Source organism: Talpa occidentalis, unplaced genomic scaffold, assembly GCF_014898055.3.
Source record: "Talpa occidentalis isolate TD23 unplaced genomic scaffold, MPIMG_talOcc4v2.1 talOcc4.10, whole genome shotgun sequence".
Lineage (NCBI taxonomy): Eukaryota > Metazoa > Chordata > Mammalia > Eulipotyphla > Talpidae > Talpa > Talpa occidentalis.
The window spans coordinates 82,705,355-82,731,720 of record NW_023600993.1 but is presented as its reverse complement, the minus strand read 5'-3'; the positions used below and the strand labels follow the sequence as shown (position 1 = coordinate 82,731,720).

At 43.0% G+C, this 26,366-nt stretch overlaps 1 protein-coding gene across 1 annotated transcript in view; it reads left to right on the top strand.

The window, feature by feature from the left end:
- The first annotated feature begins 3,127 nt into the window (after nt 1-3,127).
- The window catches only part of CDS2 (CDP-diacylglycerol synthase 2), a 51,206-nt gene continuing 27,967 nt past the window's right edge, over nt 3,128-26,366 (top strand). Inside the window, exon 1 of the mRNA XM_037495021.2 lies at nt 3,128-3,216. Coding sequence (XP_037350918.1) covers nt 3,160-3,216 — 57 coding nt within the window. The 5' untranslated portion in view covers nt 3,128-3,159. The remainder of the gene's footprint in view (nt 3,217-26,366) is intronic.

Genomic DNA, 26,366 nt, shown 5'->3' with positions numbered 1-26,366 from the left:
GGACACCATTATTTTATATAGTACAAGAAAGAAAATAAAATCTCAAATTACCATTTAGGATTTATTTTGTAATTGAAAGAAGTTTAGGCTTTTAAAAATATTTTATCATGTATCACACTTGTGCATACATACACAAAATTAATTGGTTTAGGCTTTCCTAATATTTTTCCAGACTTAGTTTCCCCGTTCAGTTGCTGATAGTGCTGTTTCTGTATAAGATTATACCCCATTGTCAAGGATATTGTCATTGGAATTTCCTACAAGTCTCTTGTAACCATTTGCAAATTTCTGGTCATTTCTGGACCTGAAAGATCAGACACCTCTTGGGGAAATTAAGGTTTATTATATAAAGGACCTGGAGGGACATCAACACAGAAGGAGCTTCAGGGTCATCCTCTGAGACAGGTGGAGGTGTCCCTATGCAGATCCTCACCTTTAGGAGCACATAATTGAGGAATGTCACATTCCATGGGTGAGCATAACGTTAGTCTTAATGGAAGCTCACCTGTTCCCTTTCAAACCGACTAATATAAAAGAAGATGGAGAACAGGGGCACATAGATCAGAGTTACAGAATACAAAGTATGAATTACTTGAGTAGATAACTCGCTACACTTTGGCCTGAAAAAACTTCTCATCACACTCAACCATCCCAGGATAACAGATCTCAGAATAAGATCTCAGAGTAAGTTGTGAAGTTAGTACTGTGAAGAACAGAAATGAGGTACTCGACTTCTAGAAGTCATGCTAACAAGCCTGGAGGCCAGCATGATCTTTTTAAACATGCTATTTTTTTCAACCTAGAATACTCTTGACTCTGCAGCTAGCTTTACCAGTAAAATGCTAACTCATTGGAGAAGACTTCTCTGAATATAGGTCCTAGCCATTTCTGTCCTCATTTCCTTTGATTCATGTGCATTATGGGTAATGATAATTTAATATTATTTCATAATAATTGCTATATTTAAAATGTCTTTAAATGGATTACACTTTGACTTGGCATTAAACCAAAACATTATGTTATAAGCAGAAAGCACAGAAACAATAGCACAGCATACATTTGTTGATGGTGATGCAAACATTCCTCACTGGAAGAAGGATCACAATCCACATTTTGCAAAGGAACTGAGAGATACTAAGGGGACTTTGAAAGGAAAATGCCCACAAATAGATGAAACTATTTTAGGTTTTGATATTGAGATACATGCAAAAGGATGATCCCACATAATGCAAGAAAATGCCAGCATCAAAATTTACATTTTGCAAATTTTGTAATAATGGTCAAAATGAACACACAGCCCTCAACAGACTGTTTTAAAATTATGAATGTTATTTACTTTTATAAATAAACAAAAGACCCAATAGAACACAAAAGCAAGCTGACTAAACTATGAGCTGAAGGAAAACTGGTGTCCAAAAAAAAAAAAAACAAACCAACAAAAAAACCCTCAAGTCTTTGTGTAATGTAGTTAATACGAAGCAAAGCATATTCCCTGTAGCCATTGTTCCTCCTCACCTATTTTAATGTCATTTTAAAGTACTGTTACAGGAATTTGGGAATATATGCTCATAGAAATCAGGAAGATTTAAGGCACTTCTCAGGATTCTCATACCTTCCTAAAAACCCACAGCTCAGGTTAAAATTGCCAATATGAAAGTACTATTCGTGTGTGTGCAAGCTTCTCCTAAAAATATAACCTGCCGGCTTCCAGGGGCCTAGGGTATAAGTCTCCACGGTATCACCACTGCAGCCTGAGTTAGATCCCAGGCCAGGGAGTTAATTCGCACTTGGCACAGCAGACCTATCCTGTCTCCACTGCTGCTCCCCTTTGCAGTGTATTTCAGTAGATCTGCCTGTTCTGCTTCTCACTTTGTCTCTGGTGAATGTCTCACTCCCTGCACCTCTGGCCTGTACCCCAGTTCTTGTATGCATAAATACATTTTAAAAAATCTTTAAAAAAATTACAATATGCTTAAGGGAAGGGACCTTATTTTATACTTGCTTTACATCACTTAAAAGGCAGCAAGTAGGAACCACTGAGGGCAGTATTTGCACAACACTGGGATTAGCAACGAGTTTAGTTTAGGGAAGCAGACAGTAAATACAATGGTTAGTGTGTGTTTTGGTAACAGATCTGCGCTCTGATTCTTACTGGACACTTTCTAGCCGCACGAGCTTGTCTAAATTATTTTCCTTCGGGAGAAATTTAAAATCTATTCAACAAATATTTAGGATATGCCAGGTACACAAGGAACCTGGCAGTGAACAAAAGGGACAGCTTTTCTGTCCAAAAGTTTCAACAGTGCAGAAGGCAGAAATGTGAAAAACAGCGGAATATCTCATCTGTAAAATAAAAATCACATCCCCTTCCAAGCGGAGTAGATGTGCTACATAAAAGCGATTATTTAGTTCAATTCCTAGGGTATAATTAACGCTCAATAAGTAATAAAAACAAGCTCGGCAAAGGAACACAGGGTCTCACTTCACACTGATGCTTTCCTTTCACACAGGTGGGTTCCTCGGGCCTTTCCATTTAGGGCCAAACAAGCGTCCACTTAAATGAGTGAGGGAAGAACTCTGGAAGCGGTAGACACCAAAGCAAGGGCAGTCAGCCCGACCGTAACAGAGCGTCGGCCACAGCATCCGCCTCCCAGCAACTCCCTCTTGCAAGCAACGCGGCAGCGCCTGCGGGCTAGGGTCAGAACGAAACCTCCTATTGGCTCATCTCCCTAGACGCCCCGCCTTTCCCCGCCCCCTCACCCAGCAGCCAATGGGCTTCTCGCCACCAGGCCCCGCCCCTCCCGCCGCCCCGCCCCCTGTAGATTGGCGCCGTTGGTGGAGCTCCGGGTGGCGATGGCGGCGGCGCGCGTGCGCGCTCGCCCCGGGACCCTCCTTCCGAAAGGAGGAGCGAGCCGGCGGGCGCTGGGAGGCCGACCGCCTTCCGCCCGGGTGAAAGGGCGGCGGCGCGCTGGGCGGGGCCGAGTTCCTGGGCTGGAGGCCTGGCTGCGGTGGGGCCTGCGAGCCGCCGGGAGCCGGGAGCCGTGAGCCGCTCAGGCGGGGCGGGGCTGGCCGAGCGGAGTCCGCGCGCCACCGCGTTGAGCTGCCGGCTCTGGCGGCTGCGCTGCCCGCCCGCCGCGACGCCGCGCCGGGGGCTCCAGCATGTCGGAGCTGAGGCAGAGAGGGGCCCGCGAGCCGGACGCACTGCCCGAGGACAAGGTAGCGCAGCATCGCCGGGGTGGGCGCGCCCGGAATAGCGGCCCCCCCCCCGGAGGGGTGCCGGGGGCGCGCGCGCAGCGGGGGTCTTCTGACCCTCTGACCCTTTGTCGCGGCCGATGGCGACACCCGGCCGGGGCACCCCGCTGGATTCTCGGGTGCAGGGCCCCAGCGCGGCGTGCGTCAGGGGTCGGCAGGTTGGGGTTCCCCGGTACACGGCTCCGGGGGCGGAAGGGGGGTGCTGTGCCCAGAGCGCAGGGTGGAGCGCGCGGGTGGTGGCGCACCTCCGCCTGCCTCGCCGGGCTGGTTGGGGGGTCCACCTCCAGCCCCCCACCTGCCCGAGGCCTTTATGGGTGTGATAACGTCAAGAGCGAGTAAAGGCTTTTCTGGTCGGCGACCACTCTGAGTCCGATTTCGGATTTCCGCTCTTCTTTTAACATTTTGGCCCGAGGGGATGGGGTGGGGGCGGCGGGTATTACTAAGACGAGCCTCTTAGGAGATTTAAAGCGCTTTTTGAAAGTTAAACCCGTTAGCTTTAAGCAGAGCGGTCCCTTGACTCACGCAGTCTGCAGGTGCTGGAAAGTATATTCCCAGTACATGGTCTTGTTTCCTGCTTCAAGTGTGGGCATTGGTGGGGTAGAGTGGAGGGTTAAAATAGAGGCCATCTTGGTGGGGATATTGCTGCTTGGGGGGTGAGGCTTGAGGGGGAGGGAGAGGACACCTTTTGTTGAAGTGAAAGGTTTGTGTAGGGGAGTGGAGAAGGGGTGAGTGGTCGTATTACCTAGACGTTGAGTGACAGCATAAGGTTTGGGTTGTAGTTGCGTTATTAGTGATCAAGAGCTGTGTATTTGGTAAATTGATCTGGCAGTGATGTATGATGAACTGAGGGAGCCTGGATCAGACCGAGAAACTGGTTGTCTTGGGGCTTGCCAACTGGCGACCTGCCTGTTGCTTTGGTCCACATGTTATTTTAAAAATCGGGAGATTCTCTTGATCAGAATATCCTGCCCATCTTGGGTAATTGAAAGATCTGCCATCACATTCCCACCAGATAAACATTTGGCTGAAACTGATAAACATCTGTTCCCACCAATCCCTGTTGCCTTACATTAGGTCCCCAACACCCCTTTATGTAGCTTGAATTTTTTGATAACTGGAGGAAAGGGGCATTAGGAGACATTAGGAAGGAAGAAAGCACAAGATTTGGTGACGGTGTCAACAGAACAGTTATAGTAGGAGGATGTTTTGGGTGAAAGTGAGGTTTTGCAAAGCTTTTTTTGCAGAATGGCTCATCCAAGTACAACACTTCATGTAAATTTTGTGGAAAATTTAGTATTTTGGTGCATGTTTGGGAGTTGCTTACAGAGATAAGTTACTGTGAAGTCTTTAATTGAAGGTTTAATGGGATCTTCCCATTAATATTCTGATTCTACCTAAAAGAACTCTGCCTACCCTTCCTATATTAGCTGGTGAGTATACAGATGTTAGGAGGCTGTGGGGCCCTTCTTAAGAGTAAGAGAGCAGACTTGATGTTAATGGGAGTTTATGGACTTAGCAGGTGTGAGAAGGAGAAGGCAAAAAAGATAGGCTAGGTACTGGTCTATATTTTTGAAATACTGTTTTTAATGATTACACATTTACTGTTAAAAATAAATAAATACCCTTTTCTCCAACTGTGGGGTTATGAGGTGAAACAAAGTTTCTACCCTCCCCACCCAACTCCTTGGATCCACCCTCCAGGAAAAAAAAATGCCTATTGCTTCTTAAATATTTTCTCATCCAAGGACATAAGGAGCTGTCCAGCTAAAGGTGCCTTGATTTTGTACAATTCACTTTATTATTTTTTTTTTAATTTTTTTTAATTTTTTTTATTTATAGAGGCATGTTTTATTTATTTATTTGTTTGTTTGTTTGTTTTGTTTATACATGTACTGGGTACAGTCAGAAGCGCGGGAGGGTGAGAGAATTCACCAGAGCCAGAGCAGGGAGCAGAGCAGGCAGAAGGACCGAAGTACACTGCTGAGGGGAGCAGCGGGCGGCAGGAGAGGTCTGCGCACCATGTGGGACCCTCCTCGGGTGGCCGGGGAGCAGCCGGGGATTGAACCGGCGCCACAGAGGCCGCGGGCAGCTTTGCAACCCAGCGCTCAACCGCTGCACCACCGGGGAGGCCCTACAATTCACTTTAAACTACTTATATGATGATAGGGTACTTGGGATTTTCAGGTTTGCTAAGTGCATGTTTCTCCCTAAAACACAGCAACTACTGCATGCTGTTAAGAGTCTTATGTAGTCCATTAACCCAGAACAAGGCAATCAGATCTTCATCCCATCACTTAACATTTCCAAATTATCATGTATAGGATTTTTAATAGTAAAGATACATTTTAAAAGTGTGAAATGTCTTATTTGCTTTCGATGAATGTATCTAGTAGAGTTTTGAAAATACTGATTTCATAGTTTGAAAAAGCCAGAATCTGTATGATTCTGGCTTTGCTGATACTCTTATATTAGATCTTTAAAAAATCAGAAATAATAAATCAGGAAAATCATTTAGGGAAATGAATTGTGTATTGGGGGAAATTTCTTAGTTCATAATAGACATCAGAAAACTATAAGGTCAATTTATTAAGAGAACTTGACAAATTTCAGTGATTCTTTAAAATATAGTTGCTTAAGTGCTGTGGCAAAATTAAGTAATCATTAATTTCAAAATAATCTGCAGAATTTGTTTATTATAAAAGTCAGAAGGTATTGTGTTATTTTTAGTATCCTAGAATGGGTTCAGAGCCAATTACTAATAAAGGAAATGTTTTCCTCTGGGACCATGCTTATAATTTTTTTGGCTCTTTTTTTTTTTTTTTTTTTTTTTTATAGAGGCATGTTTTTTATTTATTTATTTGTTTGTTTGTTCGTTCGTTTTTGTTTATACATGCACTGGGTACAGTCAGAAGCGCGGGAGGGTGAGAGAATTCACCAGAGCCAGAGCGGGGAGCAGAGCAGGCAGAAGGACCGAAGTACACTGCTGAGGAGAGCAGCGGGCGGCAGGAGAGGTCTGCGCGCCATGTGGGACCCTCCTCCGGTGACCAGGGAGCAGCCGGGGATCGAACCAGCGCCGCAGAGGTCGCCGGCAGCTTCGCAACCCAGCGCTCAACCGCTGCGCCACTGGGGAGGCCCATGCTTATAATTTTTAAGTCCAAAGCACAGTATTGTTGCCAAACTAAGGAACTTGGAATTTAAGTTTTGGAAATCACCCTTTTCCTGCCCAACCATGTTTTTCCCGTGGAGTTTAGGAATTAAAAGGATAAAATGTGGGCCGAAAGATTGGCATCCTAAAATTTATGATTAGAAGAAAAAAATATATGATTAGGTTGGCGTTTCAGGAGGCTTTGTTTTGGAGGTTATTATGGAGGTTCTGGGGTTTTCTGCTGTACTTAGATGCTGGAGTGCTAATTAGACTTGTTTACTTGTTCTGAGTCTTCCTTTCTAGCTCATGAAACCAGAATGGAGAGGAAATAGTGACATCATTTAGAAAGGGGAGTTTAAATTTTAATTGAAGACAGTGGTTAAGCACAGGGGCTTAAGAGTCACCTCCATCCATCTTGAGACTTGACTCTGCCACATATCAGCTGTGTAACTGAGCAAATCATGTAACTTATATAAAGCCTCAGTTTTTCCATCTCTAAAATGGGGGTAATAAGATAGCATGTGCTTCAGAGGATAGTTATATGGATTAGGTGAGCAGTATCTTATGTATAGTGGGCAGGAATTGTCACATTGTAATAAAGTGTTAATTTATTGTTACTAGCTGAAATATATAGTTTTATAGAACCAAATCCTAATGTTTACCTTTTACTTTTGGAAGGTGATTAAATCTTGAAGTTGTAAGTGTTTGGGGTAGTCTTTCCTATTCAGCACCTTTTAAAAAAAGTTTTAGACACTTGACAGGTGACCAAACCCTATCTTTTTAGTTCATTTTTTTACTGAAATTTTCAGTGCTCAGGATCATAATCAAGCTTTAACCATATTAGGAGCATCATTATATGCAGTTGCCTTCCTTTCTATACTAGTTGTAATATATCTTAGGAAAATGGTACATAATTATAAATGGTTTTCTGGTAGTCTTTGAGTGAACAACTGAATAAAATCTTATTTTAGGAGCTGTAACTGCTGTAGATATGGGGGAAATGTTAACTTGCAAAAAAATTTTTTTTCACTGAGAAATAATATGGCTATTGAAAAAAACCAGGACTTCCTTTGTGGGTGGTGGCCAGTTTAGAGAGCGCACCATGAATGAGTTGGGTACAGTGGCAGAGTACAAGGTGGTGGGTGTTGCCTGCCCATCTCAGACTCTGCCCGCAGCCCCTTTACTGAATATGAATCTCCCACTCCCCACCAAAAACACACACATCAGCAAATGCTGCTTCTGGTACTTTGTGTCTCAGCTGAAGAAGATGGAGAAGACTAAAAGGGATATTGTCTGCTGTGAGCAAGTGTTTGAGAAGGAACCCCTGTAGTGGCATCTGGCTGCATTAGGGGTCCCATGGAGGCAGCCATAAGTTGGACTGGGAGTTCTGGAACCAGACCAATGCAAGGTGCCCAGTGCTGCCTCCTGTGCCAGCTTCACTTCCATCAGATCTTGAAGGTGGAGATCGCTGGTGGTCAAGCAGTTATTCCATGACTCTAAGATCTTAAGTACCTGCTGCCCTGCCCCACCTGGTCCAGTTCTGTGTCACCAGTACAAGCCACACTCACCATCTACTTGCATTTCCAACACCTTTTAAATGCAGAGCCCTCCCCGGACTGGGTCTGCCCAGATAAACTCCTTGGGAAACCAGGAAAAAACAAAGAAAAACTAGTAAACTTTAATTGTGGTTTTCAGACTTAAACAGGGAGAGAAGATAAAATTGACTTGTCATATAACCCAACAATTTAAGTGGTTTATGTTGATCAGATGGTATAATTTCATCTTAAATTTTATGACTACTTTAAATTGTTTATTCAAAAAGCTAATTTTGTTCAAAATGTTCTGTGTTTGCACCAATGTGTGATGTTTTATTTGAAGAATTTATTATGTTTCAAAAATGTTAAATTGGACAGTAGATCAAAAAGGGATCTTCAAGATCATTGTTTTAGAGACATGGATATCAGATCCCTGACCTTGCTCAAGGTCATACAACTAGTTAGATGCAGGATTGTATGGAGATTTTCTAGCCCCTTTTTTTCCTCAAGATGCATCAGATTGACTGGAAGGGTATAAGTTGATTTGCACAATTTAAAATTTTCTGCATTGATTGGCTTTGATAGAAAAAATGTCCAAGCTGTCTGCTGTTTTTCTTATATGGATATAAAATCAGAAATATAGCAAAATGAATCTAGAACTGTCAAATACACAAAAAAAGGCAAATTCTCAGGAATAAATGTGGAGATATTTAGAAAGATGATTTTTGGTAGAGAAAATTTAACAGGTCCAGTTTTCCCAGTTATTGGATGACATGGTGATTTATGAATTTGGAAGTCCATTCCTGGATGCAGCCACTAGGGAATCCTTGAATGGAGCGCCCAGCAGGCTCCTCACTCTCAGCAGGCTGCTCAGAATAAATGCTTTCTGATTGATGACTCTCAGTATGAAAACTGTTTGTTCTAGTGTCAGTCCTTCAGTATTCAACACACCTCCTTAGAACATTACTGAATCCACTGTTAGGTGTCTGTGGTGTCCATAGCTCTGAGAAAGAGCATGAGGAAAATGTTCAGGATTTTATACCATCCCACATCTATTGTCCTCCATTGAGTTGAAGAAATCGCATTATTTTGACTGTATCTGGGAAAGTTTTGAAATGACTCCTGTCTCTAATTTCACAGGGCATGTTTAAACTGTTTGAAAAAATGTGTGATTTGCACACTTTCAAAAAACACCTTTTCTAGGATGCATGTAGGTGGAGTAAATTTACTTTGTTAGCCTTCAGGCAGGCTTACCGAGTAACTGTCTGCACAGAACTTCAGAGCTCTTACTCTGCTATGACAGTCTCTCAGACCTTCCTGATGGGTGCTGGAGACTGCTAGGGGTGAAAAACCCCAGCCTTTTCACAGATCATACTGGATCTGGTTTGGAAAAGAGACAGAGGGACCTTGACTCTTGATTATTAATTTTGCCAAGTCCTGGTGTTGGGCAGAGTTTTTTGTTTTTGTTTTTAAAGATTTATTTTTATTTATTTATGCATACAAGAACTGGGGTATAGGTCAGTGTTGTGGGGGGGGTGTGTGAGAGGATTCACCAGAGACAGAGTGGGGAGCAGAACAGGCAGATCTACTGAAATACATTGCTAAGGGTAGCACCTGGTGAGACAGTAGAGGTCTGCTGTGCCATGTGGGGTAGCTCCCTGGCCAAGGATCGAACCTAGTCCACAGCAGCAATAGCATGATAGCATGGAGACTTAACCCATAGGCCACTCGGGAGGCCCCTGGGCAGAGTTCTTGCCTTTCAAACCTTGTTTCAAGGTGATTGCCTGGTTGGGATGATGCTATGATGCCATCAAGGGCAGATTGCTTTCCATTAGGTAGCTTGCTCTGCCAGTCCTTGATCTTTGTTACCATGCTGTTTGCCCCAACAGTGGGGATGGCATAGGGCCCACTAAGTTGAATGACCTTTTAAGTAAAGTTAAATTTCATTGTGTTATTTTGACCAGGCAATGTGCTGTCCAGAATTTGAAAGGTGCAAAGGGTATATACACTGAGTCTCCTTTCCCCTGACCTGGTTCTCTTGCCCAGGCAGGCCCTCCTGTCAGGTTGTGGTGCTCATGAGCTCCTCCTATTGGTGCCGAAGGCCCTAACCTGTATTTTCAAAATCACATGTCATTTTGATGTTTTCCCCTTCAACAGAAGGTCTTTGGCAATAGGGTCAACTCAGGGCTTGCATGGGGCTTCTCTGTTTCTTTCAAAAACTTTGCTCCAAGTTTTGAAAGAGACTTTGAGACCTGGGGTTTCCTGGGAACATTTCTGCTCTGGGTCAGCCATTAGCACCAAACCTCTCGGGAGGCTCAGCCTTGTCTCCACAGTCTGTGTCCTGATGAGTTCTGTGGTTTCAGTGGTTGGTGGGTCATTCTTAGGTGCATGTTTCTCGGTCAGCACAAACTTACTTTGTCTCAAATCTAACTTCTCTCAGTCTAGACATTGCCTACCTCGTCCTGTCTGCTCTGCAGGTGGAGTCAGATCTCTCAGTTACTGGACTTGCAATCTGTTAATTGCTGTGTCTCTGGACACTGGCCTATTCCAAGTGGCAGATGCTGCATGGATTTCTTATGTGTGGCTCTTGCTTATTTCACATAGTTCACTTCATCCCTGCATTCTTGTAAACCCTTCTAATTGAGCACCCTTGCTTTAGGATCTCCTCTCAGCTCCCTTTAGTCCAACCATCCTTTGGATTTTCTGGCAGCACTGAAACCACCCCATGAATTAAAAAAAAAAAAAAAAATCTGATCCCTATGTCGTATCTCTGAAACTGTTTTTCCTTCTGCTTGTGCCTCTGTATTGTGAATCTTGGCTCTTACTATTCCCAGTCCCTGAAATGTGTTTTCTTCCTATCATCCTTCTTCCTATTGCTATCTATTTAAATCATATTTTTTCAAAGTTAATTTTAGATTTTCCCTTTCTCAGTACTTCATGGTGTACATTATTGTAGCGATCACGGTAATGTGTACATAAAGAGATTGAAATCCACCTGCAATCTCGTCATTCAGAGAAACACCCATTGTTCAAGTGCATCTCTTTCCCATGCATGTCATACCAAGTGTATTGATACTCTGCATGATCTGATAGCTTGCTTTTTTTATGCTGTCAGAATCATTTCCCTACATCACTAAGGTTTGTTAGGGTTCTTTGTAAACAATATTTTAAACTTACTAAAAAAGAAACATGAAAATGAGAATTATTCATTCTAGAAGCATCAAAAAGGAAATCACCTTAATTCTGGTACTCAGATAAACTCTGTTAATGTTTTGGTATATATGCTTTTTTTTGTATACACTGCGCATCCTTGTCCTATATATACTTTCTGTTTTATAACTCACTTTTTTTTTTAAGATTTATTATTTATGCATACATGAACTCGGGTACAAGCCAGAGGTGTGGGGGGTGAGAGTATTCACCAGAGACAGAGTGGGGAACAGAACGGGCGGATCCACTGAAATACACTGCTGAAGGGAGCAGCGGGCGAGTCAGGAGAGGTCTGCTGCACCATGTGGGTTGCTCCCTGGCTGGCCGGGGATGGAACTAGTGCTGCAGAGGCTGCGGATAGCTTCACAGTCCTGTGCTTAACTCCTTGAGCCATCAGGGAGTCCCACTCATTACTTTTTCACTTAAGAATGCTCTAAATATTGTCCAGGTGTTTAAACACTCTAACCCAGCATATTTTTAATGATTGGTGTCATTTCTTTGTGTGACTGTACCTTAACTTACTGAATCAATCAGATTGAAGATTTTTTTGGGCTATTATTAGCAAGCTGTAGGAAATGCCCTTTTCTGCAAAATGCATGATATCTTTAGATAAGGTCTATGTTTAGAACTACTGACTCAAAAAGGATTGTACATTGTTTAAACATTTGATAACAAATAAGATATTTCCTTCCCAGTAAATTTGTAGCCAATAAATTTGTATCCATTATAGCTGCATGAGTGTGTCCTTGTAGCCTAGGGGTTACAAGGACAGACTCTGGAGTTAGACTGTTTGGTTTTGTAACCTGACTCTACCACTGCTTGCCTCATCTAAACAATGGGGCTTAGAATAGGGTTGTTCTTAGGTATTATCATGCATTTCCTGTATAAACTATCTTAGAGGAACCATAGTTGATTAGAAGTTTCTCTTTATAGAGTAAATGTAAAAGGAATGACAGGATTATTTATTTTTTAAAGATTTCTTTTTATTTATGCATGCATGCAAGAACTGGGGTGTAGGCCAGAGGGGTGTGTGTGTGTGTGTGTGTGTGTGTGAGAGAGAGAGAGAGAGAGAGAGGGAGAAGGAGAGAAAGAGAGAGAGGATTAGCCAGAGACAGATTGGGGAGCAGAACAGGCAGATCTACTGAATTACAGTGCTGAGGGGAGCAACAGGCTGAGGGGAGCAGCAGGTGAGACAGGAGAGGTCTGCTGTGCCATGTGGGTTAGCTCCCTGGCCAGGGATTGAACTCATGCTGCAGTGGCTGGTGATAACTTGAGAACACAGAGACTTTAACCCCTGTGCCACCAGGGAGGCCCCAAATATTACCACTTTCAATCCCCACTGAATTAATAGAATGGGGTGGTAACCATCAATGTTGCTGCTATCACAGAGATGGCCAGCTGTTATGTAGCTCCTGATGGCTGTTTACGGCACTACCAGTGAAGGAATTCTGTCAAAAACATACCTGACACTGATAAAGACTAGTTTTAAGTACTAGTTTACAGGAAATTCAGGGAGCAGAGAACTTTGAAAAACACTACTGGACAAATGACCTGTTTGCTTTAGAAAATAAATAGCAAGGAGACACTCCTCCTCTATTAAAAAAAAAAAAAATAAAGGAGGGATAGAAGGGGAGTGACACAAAGAAATGGAAAGACATCCCCTGCTCATGGATTGGAAGAATTAACATTATCAAAATGGCCATTCTACCAAAAGCAATTTACAGATTCAATGCTATTCCAATAAAAATTTCAATGACATTCTTCAAAGAAATAGAACAATTATTGATGAAATTCATATGGAATCACCAAAAACCCCGAATAGCCAAAGCTCTCCTGAAAAAAAAAAAAAAGAAGGGAATGGAGGCATCACATTCCCAGACTTCAAACTACACTACAAAGCCATAATCATCAGAACTGCATGGTATTGGAACAAGAACAGACACACCACCAATGGAACCAAATAGAAAATCCAGAAATAAACCCACAGATTTATGGTCAACTAATCTTTGACAAAGGAGCAAAGAATATGCACTGGAGCAAAGAAAGTTTGTTCAATAAATGGTGCTGGGAAAACTGGATCACTACATGCAAAAGAATGAAGCTTGACTACTACCTCACACCATGCACAAAAACCAACTCAAAATGGATTAAAGAACTAGACATAAGACCCGAAACCATAAAATACATAGAAGGAAATATAGGCGAAACACTACATGACATGCACCTCAAAGACATCTTTACAGACACATCCCAAAGCAGTGATAGTGAAGGCAAAGATAAACAGCTGGGACTACATCAAATTAAAGAGCTTCTGCACAGCAAAAGAGACAATAACTAAAACAAAGGGAAACCCCACCGACTGGGAGAACATTTTTGCACTCAACACTAATGATAAAGGACTGATCACAAAAATCTACAAAGAGCTGATGAGACTCAACAAAAACAAAGAAAATAATCCAGTCAAAAAATGGACAGAAGAGCTAAAAAGAAACTTCTCCAAGAAGGAAATGCAAATGGCCAACAGGCATATGAAAAAATGTTCAACATCACTTGTAATCAGGGAAATGCAAATCAAGACTACAAAAATGTACATGCATTGTTTTGTTAAAAATGTTGAGACTTTTTTTTTCCTATATAAAGGTTGACTGAAAATATATTGAGGATCATGTGCTTTCTGTGAAGTATGTGTGCTCGCACTCCACGTATAGACCCCCCCTGTATGTTAGCTGGTGAGGATGCACTTCATGACTCAGTCTTTTCTGTTGGGGCATATCACTTCCTCCCAAGACAGGCAGCCCAGAGCCCTATCTAGTCACTAGTCACTAGTCATTGCATATGACTCAGTTCCGCAACACAGTTTGATGTCCAGTAGTTATTCTCATTGGTTTTGGTGACTGAGCTGAAGGGTTATCTGTCATCCCACTCCCCTCTAACTACAATTGTGGAGGAGGGATAGGATGAAGGGAGACAGGACATACCAACTAATCTTTCCCATTCGGCCAAGGAAAGAATAGAGGAGACACACAGCAGTGTCTTGGCTTATCTTTTCCAGGGGCGGATTTATCTGACATCTGTGTGCTTTGATGGGGCCTGTTGCCTGATAAACTTCATTTCAGGCTGAGTGGGTGGGGAATGGAGGCCCCTAAATCCTGTCCAGCATCCCACATGTCAGCCTTGGTTCAGAGCTCCTCCAGAGTTTTCTACTTTCTCTGGATCCTTTCCTTTTTTTTTTTTTTTTTTTTAAAGATTTATTTATGCATACAAGAACTGGGGTGTAGGCCAGAGGTGTGGGGGCGAGGTGGGGGGTAAGAGGATTCACCAGAGATAGAGTAAGAGGATTCACCAGAGATAGAGTGGGGAGCAGAACAGGCAGATCTGCTGAAATACACTGCTGAAGGGAGCAGCGGTGAGACAGCAGAGGTCTGTGGCACCATGTGGGTTGGCTTCCTGGCGGGGGATTGAACTTGTGCTGCAGTGGCTGCGATTAGCTTGATAGTGCTGAGACTTAACCCCTTGTGCCGCCAGGGAGGCCCTCTGGAACCTTCCTTGATTGCATTTTTTTTTCTGTTTTCTCTCATCCATCTTAACTCTTTAGTCTATTTTGTCATCCAGAAATTTGTTGAGCTCTCATATCCTGTCTTCTTGTTTCAGTCTGAGGCCATGATTTTACTCTTTTCTGTAATTATTGATATTCAGTTCAGTGGGGGTATTGAGATAGAAAAGAATGGTCCATATGCTCCCTTCAACAGGAAGTTTTTCATTTCAAGATCGAGCTGATCTTACAACATTACAAGTAGGTAGTTACAACACTTCTGTTGTTGAAGGAAATGGTTCCTCTTACTTGCTGATACCTGTGTGTTCTGGGCTTCTGCTCTTGACTTCAAGAAGGGCAAGAGCTGATTACTGTCCCTGGGAAATGCCTGCATTTGGTTGGAGTTGAATGATGGAGGAGATAGGGTAGGAGACCAATGAAAACATTGGAGTGGGGTGCTACTGAACCCTGAAAGAACAAGTTTTTAAGAAAACAGAAAAAGTCAATGTCTTGTACTATGGTGATGTCAAGTACATTAAGGAGTAGACATGATTTTATCCTGCTCACATTATTTCCCACAATCCAAAAAGCATTATATAGAAGTTGATATCTCTGAAGAAGACTACCAAGTTTTTTTTTTTTTTTTTTAAATTTTCTAGAGGCATGTCTTATTTATTTATTTATTATTTGTTTGTTTGTTTGGTTTATACATGCACTGGGTACAGTCAGAAGCGCGGGAGGGTGAGAGAATTCACCAGAGCCAGAGCAGGGAGCAGAGCAGGCAGAAGGACCGAAGTACACTGCTGAGGGGAGCAGCGGGCGGCAGGAGAGGTCTACGCGCCATGTGGGACCCTCCTCTGGTGGCCGGGGAGCAACCGGGGATCGAACCGGCGCCGCAGAGGCCGCGGGTAGCTTCGCAACCCAGCGCTCAACCGCTGCGCCACCGGGGAGGCCCCAGACTACCAAGTTTTTTTGAACAGTAAACCTTTATGGCTTACTGTTACATTTTATGGTTAAGCTAAGCTCTTCTGATTTTTTTTTTTTTTAAAGATTTATGTTATTTATACAAGAACTGGGGCACAGGCCAGATGCGCGGGAGGGTGAGAGGATTCACCAGAGACAGAGTGGGGGACAGAACAGGCAGATTGACGAAACACACTGCTGAGGGGAGCAGCGGGTCAGACAGGAGAGGTCTGCTCACCACGTGGGTTGCTCCGAGGCCAGCAGGGATCTAACCGGCACTGCAGAGGCTGCAGACAGCTTCACAGTGTTGTGCTCAACTGCCTGCACCACCAGGGAGGCCCTCTTCTGATTTTTTTAAGCCTCAATTATCTTACAAAATAACTGGCACTGTGTGTTTATAACCTTTTTCATAGATGCCAGAAAAATTTCAGGCTTCTATACCAAAAAGTAATCCCTTCCCTATTTAACTGAAGTTAAAGTCACTGAAAACCAAAAATGATAGTGATTTAAACAAGCTATATGTGTATTTCCCTCACATAAAAGAAGTCTGAAGGGCAGCCAGTCAAGGGATTAAGGTCCCTTCTGTCTTGCTATTCCACCATTCTGGATGCGTGACTTCCATCTCTAATATGGGATGACTGCTGGAATTCCAGCCATCACATCTATATTCCAGAAAGCAGGAGGAAGAGAAGGAGAAAGAAGAGGCCTGCTCGGTTCCCACAAGAACCCTTCCTAGAAAATGTGCTCGCTATTTCTGCTTATATCTACCATTGGCCAGAATATATCATATGTCCTTCCCATGCTACAAGGGAAGCTGGGAAATGTCTCTTCTAGGTGGCCATGATTTGGCTAAGCTTTGGGGTTTCTGTTAAAGTGGAAAAAATGGAGACTAGATGTTGGGGACAACAAATTTCTGAGCATTTCCAAAGGCCTTAAGTGCCTATTAAAAGTCGGCGGGTCTGGATAGCAATGAGGAGGAAAAGCTGGGGGGAACAGAGTAGATGAGCCTGGTTGTGGTTCCTGAGGGTCTCCTCTAATGGTGGCCAGGCCACTGATTCACTGACAGTGAGGCCAAAAGAAAAAGCACTGTTTTGCAAGTTTGGGAATGGGAAGGAAGCGGTTACAATGCTGAGCACTGCCGGTTGCCTGTTCTTCCTTGGAAGAACCCTCAAGGCACAGGCCTTAAGGATCTTTTGGTGTCTGGTGCATAACTGCAATAAATAGAAAACTCCTTGTTCCCAAGTATGTCTAGCACCACATTTTAAAAAGTAGAGGTCCATGTCCCCTATCATCTAATTTATCAGTATATCTTTTGATCTCTCTATAGGACAAAGAAGTAATTGTTATCTAAAATTCTGATCTTGATCAAAAAAGCTAAACTCATGCTATTTGCAGCAACACAGATGGAACTGGAAAGGGATTATGCTAAGTGAAATAAGTCAGAAGGAAATAGATAAATATCAGATGGTTTCACTGGGATGTAGGGAGACCAAACAAAGGGTCAGGAAAAAGACAAACTTGCCAGCTTAGCATAGATCTGAGGCATCCAGCAGGGGAGGGGAAGGAAGAGGGGTCAAAACAGGGGAGGGGGGCCTCCTTAGTGGCGCAAGAGATTAAGTCACAGCACTATGAAGCTATCCACAGTCACTGCAGCACAAGGTCCATCCCTGGCTAGGTAGGTGACCCACATGGCGCAGCAGACCTCTTCTGTCTCTCCTGCTGCTCCCCTCAGCAGTGTATTTCAGTAGATCCACCTGTCCTGTTCCCCACTCTGTCTCTGGTGAGTCCTCTCACCCTTCCACATCTCTGGCCTGCGCCCCAGCTCTTGTATGCATAAATAAATAAATCTTTAAAAAAAACTCAACAAAACAAGGGAGGGAAGAGCACAAGGGGCAATGGTAATGGATCATGAGGGCTGTGGTGGTGGGAGAACTACAGGGATCACACCTGAGGGGAGAAGACAAGTACTATCCGAATATTAACAAAGATGTAGGAAAATAATCAAGAATTACTAAAGTGATGATCTTGAATTCTTATGAACTTGTATATAAATGAACTGTTGAACATAGTCAGAAATGGTGCTGCAAGAGGATTTTGGATAAAAGTTGTCACTGTTTATGTACCCTATTCCTGTCACTGCAACAGAAATGTGTGTTCCCTCCCTGTTGGAGCAGCATCTTATCTTGCTGGGTGTGGTACAGCTACTGGCAAGGCTGGCATTGAAACCCAGCTGTCCTACTGCATGAAGGGCCTAACAAGGATACATGGTTAGGCTCTTAGCACCACTGGGCACTTCTCTTTGGAGAAATGAATTAGTTATTAATGAATGAATACAGTCTTCAGAACAGTAATAGTCATCCTTTTAAACAATAGGCTCTTGGTGGAAAAATAATGAAAGGATGAAGTTGAGAAATAGCCTCATTAGGTTGCAATTGTCAACAGGTTCAGGGTGACTGGCTAGTAGGCAGTGTTCTGATCGCCTCTAGCCATTTTTTCCCTTGGGCTTAACTGAAGGCATAAATCATAAACATTCTCTGTCTTAAACTGTAGGTTTTTAGTTATCCATTGTGTTTTGAGTGTGAAGGTAGCTTGTAGAAGCCCGGAGACCCCTTTCATTGCTGATTTTGTCTACTGTTAATAGAATCGCCCACTACAATTTGGTTCTCACTGTGTTTGGGCTGATGTCAGCTCTTGGGAAAGCGAGGGCCTGGGAACTTTATATTCTCAGAGGAATGTCATCCAAACACCCAGTTTTCTCTTGAACAGTTGCCATTTCTGTCTCTTATCTGTTTCACAGAATTCTCTGTACAGAGAATTTCCAATTTGCACATAGTGGTCTCTTGAAAGTGTGCCACTGGGGAGTAGCTATTTAGAAAACTTGACAGAAGAGCCATTTTCCCCCCAAAGCTGTCAGCCTTTCCTAAGTTCTTTTCATCAGACAAGTGACATCTCTTTGTTTTGGAGGGTCCTGCTTAAGCCCTTGGAGCAGTGGTTAGCCATCTTGTTTCTTCTAACTCAGGAAAGAAGTATCTTGATTGTTGGATTTGGTGTTCTAACGCAAGATATTATATTTCTTATGTCTTAAAAATATCCAAAATGCTAGAGTGTGCCACCATTGGAAGTTGAAGACATTTGGTGTCCAGGGGATCAAAAGGAGAGCAGAAAACCAGGACATTTTGTAATTCTTGAGCACCCTTCCCATTCAGGGGAATCTGGCCCAGGATTTGTAGCCTTCACAACACATCGTGCCTTGTATATTCATCTCTATGTGACTTGAGTGCTCGCTTATACTGAGGTATTTAGCTGTGCCTGAGCAGAGATGGAGGAAAGGGCTTGGGGGTGATGCCCTTTGAGCTGGATGAAGAGGACTGTTTCTGCAAAGATGGACTGAGAATTGAGAATGGTCCAGGTGTCTGAATGTGCAATGGGAAGGAAGGCCTGAAGGCCATGCCAATGAGTTTAGGGGAAAGCCCAAAAACATGTCACCTCAGAGTGAGCTTAGATACACCTAAGCAATATGGAATCAATACTTGATTTGTGGAATATGTGGAGGTGATAGGAGCACATAAACAATTCCAATACCTTTCATTTCATTATCAGAATGTAACTGCTATTAACATTTTCATCACATCCTGCTAATCTCTTTCCTATGGTTTTAAAAAGACAACTTGATATTTCCCCCCATCTTTGTTAAACACAGAATGGCACAATCTTCTATGGTTGAACATAAAGATTGTTTCTCTCTTTTTTTAAAGATTTATTTATTTTTGTACAAGAACTAGGGTACAGGCTAGAGGCACGGGAGGGTGAGAAGACTTACCAGAGACAGAGTGGGGAGCAGAACAGGCAGACAGACCAAAATACACTGCTGAGGGGAGCAGTGGGCAAGACAGGAGAGGTCTGCTGCGCCATGTCGGTATCCTCTGGCTGGCTGGGAATCAAACCCGTGCTACTGAGGCTGCGGACAGCTTCACAGCGCTGCGCTCAACCCGCTGTGCCACCGGGGAGGCCCAAGATTGTTTCTTCTTGTAAATAATACCGTGATGACATCCTTATATAAGTTATGTGTTTCTGTGGATTTCATTGAGGGGATTTTTCTCAACATAGTATGACTAGGTCAGAAGAGATGTAAACCGTTTGAAGGCTCAATACATATCTCTACCTGGCCTTTCAGAAAGGTGGTACTAATTTACATTTCTATGAGCACTATGAGTGTACTGGTTTTCTCCGACCCTGGTCCACAGTGAATTTTTTTTTTTTTAAGATTTATTTATTTATTTACACAAGCACTGGGTACAGTCAGAAGTGCGGGGGATGGGGGGCATGAGAGGTGAGAGAATTCACCAGAGCGGGGAGCAGAACAGGCAGACTGACAAAATACACTGCTGAGGGGAGCAGCAGGTGTGGCAGGAGAGGTCTGCGCGCCATGTGGGACCCTCTCCTGCGGCCGGGGATGGAACTGGTGAACCGGTGTTACAGAGGCTGCGGGCAGATTCGCAGCCCAGCGCTCAACTGCCGCGCCACCAGGGGAGGCCCCACAGTGAATATTTTTTTCATCTATTCATTCAATCTGAAGTGAGAAAATGAATCTCTCATGGCCATTTTCTTACTTGGTTGTTAGTGAGCTTGAGTATACAAGTTATATTTGTTTTGTATCTGGCAAATTTCTTTTTCTGCTGATTTTTCTCTTGGCATGTTCATATTTTTCTTACTGATTTATAGCTTCTCGTTTAAAAAAGTATCTGTAAAGAATTTGAAGGAGCTAAACTGTGGTATTATTCCTAAAGGATTTTTTTGAAGTGATCATCCATTTTTCACAGAGATGCTGCTGTGACAGCCGAGAGGGGATTGGGTCTGGGGGTGTTGCTCAGCAGACTGTGATGGTATTACCAGGCCTGACTGTGCAGTGACCGACTTGCCACCTGTGTTATGTATCTAGAAATATGGGCTCTGGTTTCACAGGGATGAGCCAGAATGCCTAAAATTCAAGTTAGACTTTGATCCCCATAGTGGGCTGAATCTGAGTTTCGTGCATTTTGCCTTAGTCACTCTGTTTTCTTGGCCTTCTGTTCTCCCCATTCACTTTTCTTCCATGATTTGACCAAAGAGCCCCTGACACCAGAGGACGACCTGTGAGCATTTTAGGGTTAGCTAACAATGTGGGGTGGGGAGAGGGGTTCAGGGGCCCTCACCTTGCTCTGCGTCAGTCTTGGAGAGAGGAGGTGGTTATAGTGGCTGTGTGTTTCCTTGTGGTCTGCAGGCTGCAAGCAGGTGCATAGGGGCGACATGAGTGTGAGGCCTGCAGGGCACAGAGCCCCACTGAGGCCCATCCTCCTCGGTGGAACGCCTCGTGACTCCTGCATCCCGTGTCTTCATCTCCTTCCCTTTTCCAGGCTTCTGTGGAAATTGTCCACATCCTGGTCAGGTGCTATGTCCTCAGCAGCCACTCTTCTCTGTAGTTGGGCTTCTTGTCTTAGATTTCTATTATTTCTCACATGAGTCAGTAAAGACGTGTTGATCCGTCATGGGACCTTCTGGCAGGGTGGCAAAACTGACTGTCCGGGGAATAAGTAGGCAACGCTGCAAGGCACGGTCTCTTGCTGACTTGGCCGTCGACTTGGCTATTCTAGCACATAAGGTTGAGTACTGCGAAGTCAGTTGTGAAAATTACCAATGGGTTGGGCAGTGAGAATCAGGCCTCTGGTTGAGCTTAGCGGGTAGACTTGTGGAGCAAGAAGAAAATATACCCATGCCAGTATTTATTTTTAGTACTGAAGTCCCATGCTGTGTTACCATATGATGTGCTTATTGTCAATCCTGATCTTTTGTTAAAAACTGTTTGGAATTTGTGAAATTTAAAGGATTGTAAAACTAAGTGGTTCAGATACACAAATATGCACAGAAATACAGATACACAGATATGTACTACAGAATATCAAGTGAGAACTTCAATTGAGGCCTCTCCCATCTCAATCCCTACTCTCCAGCAGAATAGTCAATAAATAGGCCTTTCTTGTTGTCCAAAAAAACTCCCTTCAACTCTTAAACATTTAGGTGCTAAACAAATTACAATTCCTATTTAGGTTCATAAATAAAATAAGTGAAATTTAAGTTTTATTTAGATTAAAATTTACTAAAAATAGCTACTATACTAAAAATCAATATTAAAACTTATTAACATTTAAAATAATGCAATGTTTAAAAAATATATCAGTGATGAGGATTCTGAGGCAAGCATATTTTAACTTTTTCCCATGTGTCGAAAGCTCTGGGCATAGGGGAATGATGAACCACTGAATTGAAATTCTTTCCCTTTTAATCTTTTGTCTCCAAATAATTCCACCTGTTGCTTGATAATTGGGGAAAATAATTTTTTTTGTTTGGCACAGACTGCAGCCTTTTGATTGCTTATGTGCTGTGGTTTCTGGTTTAAACTAGGAAATAGCAGCATTTCCTGTTTGTTTTGGTGATCTTCAGTGTTATTATTGTTTGGAAATTCTTTCAACTGGAGTAAGAACTAGCCTTCACGAAGAAACTTTCTTTTATTGGTTGACTTTCTTCCTCCTGATTATGAAGACAAGTAAGAAAGCTCCTTAAGTGAGGCTATCCAGGTGTATATAAGTCTCAAATGTAAATGAATGGGAGAAGCATGTCATTTACAATGTGCTTGTACCACAGAGGTGGTACATATATTTTTAATAGTTTCAAAGTTTATTTTTGTTTTATTTAGTTCATCCATATATTCATTCATATATTATTTTCTCTATATCCCACATATGAGTGAGATTGTTTTCTCTGTCTGGCTTATTTCACTAAGCATAATTCATTCTGTATCCACCCATGTTGTTACAAATATCAGGATTTCATTTTTTAATTTCCTATATCTGAATAGTATTCCATAGTGTATATATATATATATTTTTTTTAATATCCATTTGTTAATTGAAGGGAACTTAAGATTGTTTCCTGTTCCTGGCTATTGTTAATAAGGCTGCCGTGAACATGGGGGTGTGTATATCTCCTTCACATTAGTTTTTGTGTTATTAAGGTAAATACTCAGAAGGCTAAATGGATTGTATGGAATTTCTATTTTTAATTTTGGGGGGAATCTCCACATTGCTTTCCATAATGACTATACCAAATTATAGTTGCCCCAACAATATATAAGGGTTCCCTTCTCTCTGCATCCTTTCCAACACTTGTTTCTTGTATGTTTTAGTTTTCCACCTGTAAAAAGTCAACGATGTAATGTCTCTCCCTTATTCTTGCTCCCCAATAACAACCAGCATTTGTGTGGTGATTTAGTTTACAACATTATTTCTCTGCTTTGCCTTGGGACCATTCAGGCTTTTGTGGACCTTGATTCACAGAAATTAAATACTCTCACATTTTGTTTCATTACAAGTTTGCACATATATGTTGCTTTGATGTGCTAAAACATGATTTTCATGAAACTAAATAGGATACATCCCTATTTTTTTCCTGTTTGATTTTTATCCTACTTTTTATGTAAACTTTTTTTTTTAGATTTATTTTTATTTACACAAGAGTTGGGGTACAGGCCAGAGGCGCAGGAGGGTGAGAGGACTCACCAGAGACAGAGCGGGGAGCGGAACAGGCAGACAGACTGAAGATACTGCTGAGGGGAGCAGCGGGCGCAACAGGAGAGGGCTGCTGCGCCATGTGGGTATCACCCTGGCCAGCCGGGAATTGAACCCATGCTGCAGAGGCTGTGGACAGCTTCACAGCGATGTGCTCAACCCACTGTGCCACCAGGGAGGCCCTTATGTAAACTTTTTATTAAAGAATAACATATATACAGAAATGTATCCATATTATAATTACACAGTGGAATGAATTTTCATAAAGTAAGCATATTTCTGCAGCCAGCCCCCAGATAAAACATTATTTGTACCTGGGAAGGCTCCTTCCTGATCTCTTCTTATCGCTGTCCTCCCAGGGGGAACCACTAACTTGACTTCAGGCACCAAGTAAAATACTTTTTCATGTTGTGATCCACCAAATTGATATGAAGACCTAGTAGGTCCCAGCCTTACTTTATCTTCCCAGTACCCATGAGATAGGAATTTCTGTTTCTATAGATGAAAAAGCTGAGACCCAGAAGGTAACATGATTTCTCCCAAGATTACTACAGCTAGTAATGGCTTCCCCTCCCTGCCCCCATGCCTTTGAGGTACTCTTCTCCCTAAGACAAGGAAGGATTTGCTTCTTTGGAAAGTTAGGTACAGTCCTTTTTGTTTTATGTCTAGTTTATCACTTCCTTTTACTTGTGTTTACAGGATTGATATTCATTATTAATGTGGCTTTAGTGAATTCTAATACTCCTTTAATACTGGGGATGTTTTTTATGAGTATTAGTTACATGCTTGCTCATTGCTTTCAAGGTTGTGTGGTTTGGAGGCTTTCATGGCATTCGTCCTCTGCATTACCCTATTCGAATGAACTCTGCAGGGACACAGGCGGCATGGAGTTGTCACAGAGGACTTGGACTGGGTTTGTACAAACGCCCATCCTCGCTATGCAGCAAAGCCCTGTGTGACTTGCATTTCTTTGCTTGCATGTTTCTCTCCAGCTCCAGAATGCCTGCCTGCCAAGCTGTCATGCCCAGGCCTTACTGTTTGAAAGATCATTGCTCACAACTAGAACCTCTGGAAGTAAATGTTGTTAGAACAGCTGAGGTTTGTTGGGGTATTAGCACGTGACCAAGGGGCACCCAGGAACCCCAAACCGTTAAGGGGTCACATTCTAAAAGGGGGCCAGCTGTCTGCTGCACAAAGGCAACAAACTCCTCCCATGAAATAAACCTCTTGCCAAGCACATGTTTTGTTTGAGGTGGCAAATTTTTGTTTCTCTGTAGGCTGTTGTTCCACAAAGTCCATGCCTGGAAGCCCTTACATGGGCATTGAGCCTGAGGACTCTCACTGGCTCTGTCCATTCTTGGCTCAGGCCTCATTCTGAGAACATGCTCTTCTTTGTTCTTTACCTTTCATAAAGTTCTGTAGGAGAGAGGCAGCTTGGAAATACTCCTAAGGCAGGTAAGCTGATAACCAGTGGTCTAATCATGAAGGATGAGAAAATCTAGGACTCTCACACCTGAGTACTCAAGGGCAAGGGAGATATGATTGGGGCAGACAGCCACTTCGCTCATTAGTTCTTAAAGCATGCCTCGGTGGAAGAACAGTGGAGAATCAAGGTGGCGCAAGGGGTTAAGCACTGCACTATGAAGCAATTCGCAGTCTCTGCAGCATGAGTTCGATCCCCGGCCGACCACAGAGAAGCCCACATGGCGAGACAGTCCTCTCCTGTCTCACCTGCTGCTCCCCTCAGCAGTGTGTTTCAGTCAGTCTGCCTGTTCTGTTCCCCACTCTGTCTCTGGTGAATCCGCTCACCCCCCACATCTCTGGCCTGTACCCCAGCTCTTGTATGCATAAATAAATAAATCTTTAAAAAAGAAAAGAAAAGAAAACTGGCCCCAAATGGAGTCATTTATGCTAAGCCCCAAACCACAAAGCCAAGATTTCAGTTTCTGCTCTCCCAGAAGTGGAATCTCAAACCAGTTGCTCAAGAATCTCCTGATCAGAACTTGTTAGAGTATCTGCCAAAGACCCTTGTTTTTGCCTAAAGGAAAGCAATCCCACAATAACTGATTTGCCTTTTTGCCTCATATGATTTCCTGGTTGCCACTCCCTGTGCATATAAAAGTCTTTCATTTCGTACAGTCCCTCAGAGCTCCTTTCTATCTACTAATTTGAATGCTGACCAATTCATCAATCATTGCATTAAGCCAGTAAGATCTTTAAAATGTACCCAGTTGAATTTTTTTTTAACAAAAGACATGTAGGATAATGTCCTAATAAGGTGTCTTTGTCACTGAAGTGCATAATCTTTAAATAGATTTGCTACCCCAAGTATTTCGTAGCCATTTCTTTTTTTTTTTTTTTTAAAGATTTATTTATTTATTTATACAAGCACTGGGTACAGTCAGAAGCGCGGAGGGTGAGAGAATTCACCAGAGCCAGAGCGGGGAGCAGAGCAGGCAGAAGGACCGAAGTACACTGCTGAGGGGAGCAGCGGGCGGCAGGAGAGGTCTGCGCGCCATGTGGGACCCTCCTCCGGTGGCCGGGGAGCAGCCGGGGATCGAACCTGCGCCGCAGAGGCTGCGGGCAGCTTCGCAACCCAGCGCGCAACTGCTGCGCCACCAGGGAGGCCCTCGTAGCCATTTCTTAACATTAAAATAGTTTTTAAAGCAAGTCAGTTTTGGTTATCTAGAAATTTCACCATGGATTAGCAGGGTTTCCTGGAGAATGGAGGTGTTAAGAGTTTATTCATCAAACTTGAACATTCAGCAGAGCTGGGTAGAGCAACGGCCAGCATGTTCACAATGTGAAGACTGAGGGGCCATTACTGTGTCATTTGTTATTAAGATGGTGAGTAATTTCTTTTTTGATTGATACATCTGTCTGTCTTTGCTTAGAGTAAAAATAAGCATGGCATGGAGCTCAGCTGGAAGAAGGGATGTACTGTATTTCTTTTTTGCAAGAATCTGGAGGGAAACAACAGCAGCTGCTTGAGATTTCTTCTCATTCTACTCTTCATCGCTGTTCTCCTAGATGTTTCATGGCTCATTCTTATGACCTTCTTAAGAATTTCACGTTTCTTGCTACTTAATGGAATCTGAAAATCGATGTCAATCTGGTGAGATAAGAAC